Genomic DNA, 10,673 nt, shown 5'->3' with positions numbered 1-10,673 from the left:
TTTATTATGTTATTGGACTTGGTTAATGTTTCACACTAATTAACCTTTCATAGTTGTTTTGGGAATAATTGATTTGTACTGTATTAGAATACTATAAAGAAAATAAAAATGCCAAGATAGTGCATTGATACACGAATGAAGTAACTTCAAGTCTGTCTACAAGCTTCTGTGTTTCATTAAACAACGTCCTAGTGGTGCCATTTTGATTTGACCTGTAACTGTATTTATTTTGTCTTTATGCATTTGAGATCTCCTTAATGTACTAACTAACTAACTAACTAACAAACTAACAAAATAAATAAATAATCTGCTTATCTATTTAACTGTCCATCAACCTTACTGTCATCATCTGTAAAACAATAACAAATAGTTGGAATGGCTTTCTGGATCCTGTATTTAAATGTGCATTCAATATCAGATGTTCACTGTAGTTTTTTCATGGTGTTTTGAAGTGGATTGAACTTCTATGTTGATTTGCAAAAAGAAAAAAATCTCTTCTCAAATGCAAATAATGTGTTTTTGACGCATGAAAATAAAATTTCAAATGTATATTTATTTTTTATATTCTTCTATCTGCTGAATCACTCCTTTAGCAATAAAAAAATGAAAAGAAACCGTTTGTTATACCCGTTTATTTTCAGAATTGTTTGTGTATGTATCACACTGTAATCCAAATCAGGTGTTAAAATGCTGATCTCATTTTCACTGCTACTGTATCACACAGGATTGAAAAACAAATGAACTTCAGTCAGAAATTTCTATTTGATATTAGAAACCAAATCAAAACTAAAATAAAATGCTAAAAAAAAAAAAACAATAGGTAAGTAAATATTACCTGAAACTGTCAAAAGCTGGAAGCTTCCCATGACTGCCACCACACACCTTTTTGAGTTCAGTTGTGGAATTTGACAATTTTTCAGAAATTCATACAATGCATAGGACTTTGTATTGAAAAAAAAAAAAGAACAATCAAAGTGCTTCGATTTGTTAAAATGACACAGGTTTAACACACTATGTGTAAGACAGATTAATCATGGTTAATTAAAGGTAATAAAAAACTCATGGAACAGAGTGAAGAGATGTGATTGTTTTATAGCTCGCTGTGCTCCATATTCTCATTATGTTGTCGGATCTTCTCTGGGAGGATTTGAGTCATAAACACAAACCGGTCCTTCTTCAGGGCTCGACCAACTACCTGCTCCTTTAAACCAATTGCCAGATACTCCTCTTCTGCTCCATACTTTGGCCAATGGGCAAGGCCATCCCCGTTAGGAGACCTACACACACATGCACACAGTTATAAACAAGTTGGTGTTATCTCCATGTGTACTATCACTTATAATGAGCAGTAATTCCTACCCTGTGCGAGCAAAGTTGCCCCAGTAGCTCATCACGGTTCTGCTGAACTCTTCCTCCTCTTTAGGGCATGGATCTAAAATGATGATAATCTGGTAAAACATTTTACACTCAAGAAATCACAAACACAGCCGAGGTATCTGGTGGTCTGTTGCCCTTACCAGCTAATTTGATATGGGTAGTTGTGAAGCAGAATCCTAACACTCCAAAGATTTCATCTCCATGGTCACTTCCAACAAAGCTAGGCCTTTTTTTCTGCAGGAAAGTGGGAGGATGCTGGTACTCATACAGGTATACAGTGGCGCCTGCATCTAGGTGTGATATGTAACACGTGTGACAGTAAATATTAGATACTGCTTCTTAGATTTGCACAATCTTGCATAAAAATTACCTCTGTGCGCATTAGCAGCTTTAATAGCTGGAATGTTGAAGACAAAATCTCCAATCATCTCAGTCAGTCCATCTCTGTTTTTCACACGGTCTTCACCACTTCCAATGTACTCATCTATCATCAAATCTCCCTTGACTGCATCTTTGGACTTGAAAAGATGAACAACAGTCTGTCAAAAAAGCTTGAATATGTTGAGTAACAGTAATCTTGTAATTTCAGGCTGCGTCTGTCTTACATCAGAGTAGAACATTGACATGATGTTTATGACCTGCTCCTGATCCATTCCTTCTTTCCAGTTGGGAGGAGCAACACCCTAAGGGAAGGCCAAGCAGTAAAACAAGCTCAAATTTCTTCTGGAGATCAGTAAGCTCTTCATTTCAACACATTTCTATTAACAAAAGGGCTCTTACGTCAAGCATTATAAATCCTCCTTCATCATTATTAACACCAGTCATGAATGGGACAGTGAGGAGTTCATGTTTTTGGAACAGCTCATCCACAGGTTTCGTCAGGAAGCGTCCATCAATATTTACGAGAAATCTGAGTTGTTCATCCTTAAGAAAATTAAATGTGTACAAGTTGAGACAGAATTAAACAGTTAAGTAAAAAGAAAAGAGTTCACAGAAATACTGCTGAAGACTTTCGGCTCGTATTCAACTAACAGTATCTCACCTTCCCAAGAGCCACTATAGTGTCGATATCAAGGTTTCTCATGCAATCTGCAAACTTCTTGGTGCTTTCGATGCTACAGCCAGATGCATTTGCAACCATCTGAGGGGAGATGTGAAGAATCAATGTCAACAATTTAGAAAAACAAACGTGTTGTGTCATTCTCAATATTGTACACATGAAAAATGAGCACAGTGCTTATTAACCTGCATCATTGGCAGAGAATCGTGATCATCTAACACAAGGAAATCCATTGCAGCTGTACCGCTCTCAGCGATGGCACGGTGGAACAAGCCATCAGACAATGGTGAGAGGAGCTGTTGATTTAAGCAACAAATAAAATAGTTTGTGTGCATAGAATTGCCTCTGCACTGATATAACTGCACAATCTGCAAAAATGGCATGAAAGTACTTTGTCTGCAAATTGATTCTTACCAGGAGAGATACACTCACTCCACCAGCTGACTCCCCAAATATGGTAACTAAATCGGGGTTTCCTCCAAAGTTGTGAATGTGCTGCTGGACCCACCTCAGAGCTTCTATCTGATCCAGCATCCCAAAGTTCCCTGATACATGTTCATCTCCAGTGCTGGATAGAACACAGAGTTAGAGTCGACCAGATCATGTTTACAGCAGCTGGTAAAATGAGTCACCTTTGATTTGAGGTCACATTAAAAGTAGTAGAATAGAATAAAAGTATGTACTATCTGTGCTTAGTAATTTGGGGTTTGTTTACCTGAGAAAGCCCAGAAGGCCCATGCGATACTGGATCAGAACCACGACCACATCCTGGTATGCAGCCAGAGCAGAACCGTCATACGATGAAGCTGATCCCCAAATAAAGCCCCCACCATGGATCCAGACCATAACCTGGCAAAATCACAAAAGGGGTTGGTCTTTTCTCCAAAGCAGAAAGGATGTTTTGACTTTATTTCTACTACTCACCACATAAGAAGCTCAATAAAGCAACTTTAAACCAAACAAACTTTACTGATGGCAATGCTAACAAGATATCAGTTTGAGTTTAAAGGTAGGCCCATTGCAGTCTGGTTCAAAATATGTGCATCAGTCATCATATTCACATTATACAGACTCTTCTAAGAACACTTTCTCAGCTTTCCTAAAACTGAATCTCAGTAACTGAACAGCATCACTTAGGACCTGCACCAAAGAGTTCTTACTGGAAGCTTGGCATCTTTCGCTCTGTTTGCTGGAGTGTAAATGTTCAGGTAAAGACAGTCTTCTGAAATGTCTGGGATATCCATCAGCCAGCCCTCGAACTTAGCAAGTACCTCCAGAGAAAGCTCTTTATGTTGAATGCAACTAAGAAAAGAAACATTTTTTAATCAATCAATATTGGAGGTAATTCCTCCAAGTGTGGTGTTCAAACACTGCAGCACATGTGTCTTACATGTTTGGCTGCTTGGTGGCGTCTCTCACTCCTTTCCATCCCTCTGCAGGCTGAGGTGGAGCCAGTCTCAGGGAAGGACCTATGGGTGGCTTGGCAAATGGGACACCCAGGAAGGCGTGGACTCCGGTCTCTTTGCCCTTTACACTCACATACTCACCTCTCAGACTCCCGAGCTTTGTGTGCACTTCAGGTGCTGTCAGGATATTAGAACTCAATAAAAATCATAAAGTACATTGCCCAAAGAAAAACACAGCCACAATTCATATTCAGTGGTGGAAGAAGTCTTCAGATCCTTTACTTAAGTACGAGCACCAACACAATAATGTAAAAAAATACTACATTAAAAGCGAAAGGTCTGCATGAAATTGCTCCTTTAGTACAAGCAAAATGTTACATTATTAAAGTAAAAATACTAGTCGGCTCCCTCTGACTGATGTATTACTAATACTGAGGCTTCAGTGTGTCAGCAGCATGGTATTGTTGCTGCATATGGAGCTAATTTAACTACTTTAATACAGTTTCATTTACTGGTATACAGGCTCCAGCTCCCCACGATCCTAATGAGGATAAAGCGGTGTATAGATAATGGATGGATGGATAGTATACCAGATAGATCTGGGGAGGCTTGAGATGATGTGTGATCATATGAGAGGACAGAAGATAAAACAAACCTTTGATACACAAATCTGTTTTCAGTTTTTTTGACTTCTCTCTCATTTTTGATTCTTGGATAAATATTGGATCATTTGAACATCTATTGAAATGAGCGTGGTGGGACATTTAGAGGGAAAAATCACGTTTTGTTGTTACACATTGTTTTTATGAGGACATCAGAAGCCATAAAGGTTGGAACCCACTGCTTTAATTAAACACTGTGTTAGATTTTGTTTTAAAAGGATTGTTATATTTTTCCCATTTTCATTCATCAGCGATAAGGATAAAAAGGGACAGGATGTGAGGATGAAGATTATGCATCCAAGTGTGCCAACTACATCCTACAAGGTGCCTCCATCTGATCACATGCAAACTTTCCTTTCTGCAAATGATTGAATTGTCAGTCCATTGACCAATGATTATCTTTTGGATCGTTTTCTTTTGTTGGTAAAATATTGTTAAGGCAAAATAAGACTCATAGGTGGTTAAAGTTTAACCTGAAGACAACACGAAGGTAACTTGCAACTTTGCACAACAGTTTTTGTGGCTCTACAAATGAGTCCATATCACTATTTAGCCACGTGAAAATAGCAAAAAAAAAAAACTGGAACCTTGGCATGCCTCTGCTGGAGCCATTCAGTCATTTGGATCTGAAGTCACCAAATTTGCAGGAATTATTTTGCTGGAAAAACTAAAATGGCTTTCCAGGTGAGGTGTTTTTTGAGAGCACCGCTGTCTGAAATGACATGAACTGGCCTCAACGTAACTGTGCAAATAAATGAGCTTACTTACCCTGCAGCTCTGCAGCAACACCAAGAAATAAAACAGATATTACAAAGCAGAAAGCTCGTTTTACACTGAACCTCATGGTCGTCTTGGTGTGGACTCTGCAAAAAAAAAAGAAGCATACAAAGAAAAAAAAATTGCCTCTCATAAAACTCTTTCCTTGTAACTTTGACCAAGATAAAGCCACACCCCCACCATCTGCAGTGTGTGGCCTGTCATCCTGCCTAAACACACCCAGAGCGTTATATAAGCCCCTGCGCTGTCCTCCAGATACCCTTTTTCCTCCAAACAATCGCACTGAGAAGAAACAGAGAACAACTGCAAGTTAATGAATGGATACCTAATTCTGTTTTTTTTTCCCCCCTTGGCCAAGTTTTTACAGTAATGACAGTCTTATGGTTGTTTTTGATAGCTTATATTTGTACTGTATTAGATTTCTATGTTTAAATACCACACAGTGCAAATGGAAATGCAACAACTTCCTCGTGTTGAAATGCGATTTGAACTCTATCTGTATTATTTTTGTCTTCATGCATTTGTGGTGTCTTTTATGTACAGAGAAAGTCATTCGTCTTTCCATTCATGCCTCTTTTCACCTAACCATTATCATCTGTGACAAATACTTGAAATGGCTCGATCCATGTCAGGTTTTCTGTGAGCCTGTGCCTTTAGTTTCACAGTAGTTTTTTTTTTTTTTTTAAATAAAATTGTCCTTCAAGCCAGAGAGAACATCTATAGTGGATGCAAAAAAATAATAATAATACGGCTTCCAAAGTCAGCTTTTATCATCTTACCTCTATATGAACCTAGTCTACAGCATGATAACAGGTCACATGAACCTTTTTTATGTGTTTATGTCCTGCAATAAATAATTATTACCTACTATGCCAGAGCTGTTTGTGCCTCTGATTTTAAAGCCATAATCTGTAGCTGATAGTGCTTAAAGAAGATAAATGTGTCCACTGTATTCTCCTATATTACAAGGTGGTGATTTGTGGGGCTTAGAGCAAGAGCAGCTGTAAACCTCGTTAATAACCAAGCAGTCAATGACAATGCCAGTTTAATCCAGGACTTATTTGACCTCTGACAAACAGCATTGACAAGGGAGGCATTCAGATTCATTATGCCCTATAGCAAGAGATCTGTTAAGAAAACATGTTTACTTTATGGGGTAGGTGAGTCAAATCAGAGGTGAGGCTTACCAGTGGAGAGGAGGCTCAATGAAGGAACGAGAGAAATCCAAGGGAAAAGTCACCCTTTTGAAAGGCAACGAGGAAAGGACACTCAATTTAAATAAAATAAACTGTAATCACACATAGAAAACACTGATTTCAAAAACAAGTCAGATGTCACAGAAATATTGCAGTCCCCCAACCAAAATAAAGACCGCACCAAATAGATATTAAATACAGGAAATAAACAATGATGTCCTATAGCTTCAGTCATAGCAAATCAGAAAAAAAGGATATAAACTAAATCACTCACACTGGATACCAGTCCCGTGATTTATACATTAGTATGAGTACTTGCATTGTGACTGGACACCAGTTAAATATAGAATTGATCCTATTTTTATCAATGTTATGAACATAATGTTGTTGCTGCCTGTCTGATAACATGTAGGGTCACACGAGGACAGGCACTTTCCTTCAAAAACAGCATCTGCGCTTTGCAAAAAATATACATTCATTGCATGTCAATATAGTATGCACCAAAGACTGTATAAGAAAGACATCTTTCTACATGTATATCTTACTTAGATAGCCTATGGCACGGGTGCCGAATCCTGGTCCTTGAGGGCCGCAATCCTGCATGTTTTAGATGTTTCCCTCTTCCAACACACTTGATTCAAATGATCAGGATCGTTATCAGGCTTCTACGGAGCTTGATGATGAGCTGATCATTTGAATCAGGTGTGTTGGAAGAGGGTGTCGAGTTATTTGGGTCATAAACTTCATTGTCTGCCTAAACTCGGCTCGGCATTGACGACCACAGAGGACGCTGGTCAACTTCACTCATTTCCATCTTTTATTTCATTTTTTCAGAAAGGAATCAGGCTGAGTGGTCAATAGTTGATAACCTTAAAATTAAAAAAAACACAAACCCATATTAATTAATTAATTAATTAATCTATCAACAACCATTTAACATCCAACATAACATAACTCAAATTAGCAATTACAATTAAACACTTTGAATATAGTTGAAACTGTCTCAACCTACCAGTGGCATCTCTGCAGTCATCAGCACAATGAAGAACAAAGGAAACACACCTGCCCAGGACCCACTAATGAAGCCTTCTTCTCTTCTTCAGCCCTGAGCTGACACCTACTCACCCAAAAATGGCAGCACTGCCCTCTTGCTGCTAGTAAAAAAAATGGAACTATAGGTGAAAAATTAAATAAACAAATAAATACATATGCACACAGCATAATCTAATTCATAACTTAACAGAGGGAAACATCTAAAACATGCAGGATTGCAGCCCTCAAGGACCAGGATTCGGCACCCCTGGCCTATGGTATGCACACAAGAAGCATGCTTAAATGGCAATTGTTCATTTACAATTGAGGGCTTTTACTGATATTTAAATTCATGATATAAAAATACCATCTAATCATAGGGAACAATAGGGATGTTTACCCGAGTGTAGCAAATAATCAGCGAGTGATCCTTTTAGACTGATAAAACATTTTTCAGGACTGGTTGGCCTTTGTGCTACTACATTAATTGACAGTGTACATGGATCCGAAATCTAACATTAGCAAAGCTACGGTATTGAAAATCACTCGTGGTTACGTTGACGTGTCTACTTTCAGAAGTCTAACATTTTTACATATTACAGAAAATGGTTCTTTTTGCTTCAAACCATATAATAGTCATTGTGACAGCGGCAAAAGGTTCGTATATGTATATTTTTATGATTGAACCATAGACACTTATTCTGCACAGTCAGACTATTTCCCCATCTTATCTCAGAACCAAGTCTTTTGATTTCCTCCGATTAGTAAACGGATTTCTATACTAGTTAAAGATTGGTAAGGTCACTATCAAGACTAACAAAACATTGAAGCTAGATTGCTCGCACTACAGGAAGCTAATACAGCAAAACATTATTAGCTTAATGGTTAGCTTTTTTTTTTTAATGCTGTTTACTGTTGTGTCATAATTTATCAGAAATGCAATATTATCAAGGCTACAGTATTGAAAATCACTGATGTCCATGGGGAGAATCTTTCCTCAAAAGTCCTACTCTTATATTTTCACATATTACACAAAAAGTTTGTTGTTGTTGGTTCAAACTAATGGATCATCCTGAATGTGACTCTCATGTTGACAGTAAAGAAACGTTTGTGTATGTAGTTTTTTTTAGTCTCAAACCACAGAGGCTTATTTTGTGCAGTCACATATTACGCCATCCTACCCACCTCTGGGGGATATTTCACTCTGGTTAATCCTGTTGCACTTTGATCAACTTTGCTTGCTTTACACTGGTGTATATACATTTGATTTCATTTGATTAGAGCAACATAAAGAGTGTCATCCCCCTATCCTCACACAATGATGCTGACCCACAGTCCCTGTCGGACATACCAGACACTTCAGCTAACAGCGAGAATGACAAGCAGAGAAAACAACACCATGTACATACCGACACGTGCAGAGAGGAGGGGAGTGCAAGAGAAAGGAGGCCCAACCAGCAGCAGTCTGTGAGGGAAAAGGAGGACAGAACAGTACACATACAAGCACCGCCTACTGACCGATCTGTGTTCTAGGAAAAGGCCCTCAACATTCCTGGAAGATCCCACAGAGCTGTGTGCGCAGTATTTATAGCTTCATTTCGAAGCCATTGCATTATTCTGTATGTATTTGTAGAGCCACATAATCTTAACAGAAACTTTGAAGGTCAACAAGTGTTGTTACTCGTGTATTTCTTCCTAACAGGGCTGCAGCTGAGAGGCTTAGACTTTCTTTATTGTCATTGCACAAAAACAGTGAATCTGGCAACGAAATGTCGTTGCTTAGTACACAGAACTGGAACTTGTGAGGCAGTAACTTGTTAATAAATATTGTAAACTATAAATATATCTATACATGTATATATGTAAAAGTAGTGCAAGGGGGAAAAGAGCTAAATATAATCAGTATAAAAATAACAGTGTATTGGCAAAACGTACAAGGAGCAAAAATATAAATAGAATAAAAATACCAGTGTCAGAATATATATATATGAAATATTGCACCTGAAGTAATTAGCAGCAGTGTTTGAAATATTGCACAGATAATATTGCACTTAGTGTTCTTAAAACAGTCCAGGGAAGTGGAGGTGTTCTTCAAACAGTCCGGGGTTATTTGATTATTAAACTTGATGTTACAGAAGAAACATACATCTAAGCACATTAAGGCACAGTGATGCAGACCTCACCGTAAAACGTCACAGGAGAACGATTGATCTTGCACTATTTTTCAAGAGAGTCTCCTTTACCTTCAACATGCTTGATGTTCAGAGTTCACATCATGGCCTTCAGATTCTCCTCAACAGCATGCGTGACCTCATCATCACTCTGAAAATGGCGATAATGCAAGTGGGGAGGAAACAGAAGTCAGATCGTGCAAAGTCGGGTGAGTAAGGTGCATGAGGCAACAGCTCAAAGCCACATTTGGCTGCTTCTGCTGACGATGGACGTGTTCTTTGCCAGCTCAAAGCTTTATTCTCCCTTTTTCCTCTGATTGCTTCATTTGAGATTAGAAGCGATATAAGGTGTTATAGTATAGCGTTATACCCCAAAATGGGAATTCCGCCCCATGAGGCCGAGAACTTGCACAAGCCTTCCCCTGTACAACCCCACTTACAGCTGACAGGAATACAACATTCTGCTATAGCAGTCGGGGAAACCATGGTAAGAACCTCTTTGTCACAACTGTTCATTGTTTTTAATGGTTTGTATGTGTATCACAATGTAATACAAGACAGATGTTTTCCCTTTTTTTTTTAAAATCACTGCTATTGTACTATACGGTATGGAAAAACAAATTAATTTCTGATGTCAATAGAAAAGGATTTTCTTAAGAACCCCATGCTCACACATGAAAACCCTGCTTACATACAGGACATTGTGGTAGATTGTCAGCTGTTCAATGCATGCTTTGCTGTGATTTCTGGTTGAGATTGTGTACTAAAAAATATTAGGTAAACATTCCATGGAGCAATCTGCCTTTAAAAATGATCTGAATAAATGCAGTGCCTGGAACATGTATATCACGCTGGTTTACGTCACGAGGGGGATCAGGAATGGATCCAGATGTGGACACATGAGGCAGGAAGGTTACAGCTATAAATAGGAAACTGCAAAGGAGACAGTTTTATCAACAAATATTGGACATCATTCCTCCAAGTGTGGTGTT

At 38.3% G+C, this 10,673-nt stretch overlaps 1 protein-coding gene across 1 annotated transcript; it reads right to left on the bottom strand.

Moving 5' to 3' along the window:
* Window positions 1-614: 614 nt before the first annotated feature.
* On the bottom strand, window positions 615-6,525 carry LOC103353098 (liver carboxylesterase 2-like). Its single transcript, XM_008275878.1, has 14 exons — window positions 6,470-6,525; window positions 5,274-5,368; window positions 3,828-4,020; window positions 3,598-3,739; window positions 3,153-3,286; window positions 2,852-3,005; window positions 2,623-2,733; window positions 2,420-2,518; window positions 2,158-2,301; window positions 1,983-2,060; window positions 1,748-1,895; window positions 1,518-1,667; window positions 1,360-1,432; window positions 615-1,277 (listed from the first exon to the last, which is right to left on the bottom strand). The coding sequence occupies exons 2-14, from the start codon at window positions 5,347-5,349 to the stop codon at window positions 1,091-1,093; spliced, it is 1,689 nt and encodes a 562-aa protein (XP_008274100.1). The 5' UTR covers window positions 5,350-5,368; window positions 6,470-6,525; the 3' UTR covers window positions 615-1,090.
* Between the last annotated feature and the right edge of the window lie 4,148 nt (window positions 6,526-10,673).

This window comes from Stegastes partitus, unplaced genomic scaffold (assembly GCF_000690725.1).
Source record: "Stegastes partitus isolate 25-593 unplaced genomic scaffold, Stegastes_partitus-1.0.2 Scaffold60, whole genome shotgun sequence".
Classification (NCBI taxonomy): domain Eukaryota; kingdom Metazoa; phylum Chordata; class Actinopteri; family Pomacentridae; genus Stegastes; species Stegastes partitus.
This window is presented reverse-complemented; position numbering and strand designations above follow the sequence as displayed.

Coding starts and splice junctions, on each gene's coding strand:
- LOC103353098 (XM_008275878.1), bottom strand. CDS start 5,349: ATGAGGTTCAGTGTAAAACGAGCTTTCTGCTTTGTAATATCTGTTTTA. Junction 2,734..2,851: donor GAGTGAGTGTATCTCTCCTG/GTAAGAATCAAT, acceptor TTAAATCAACAG/CTCCTCTCACCATTGTCTGA. Junction 1,433..1,517: donor TACCCATATCAAATTAGCTG/GTAAGGGCAACA, acceptor TCATCATTTTAG/ATCCATGCCCTAAAGAGGAG.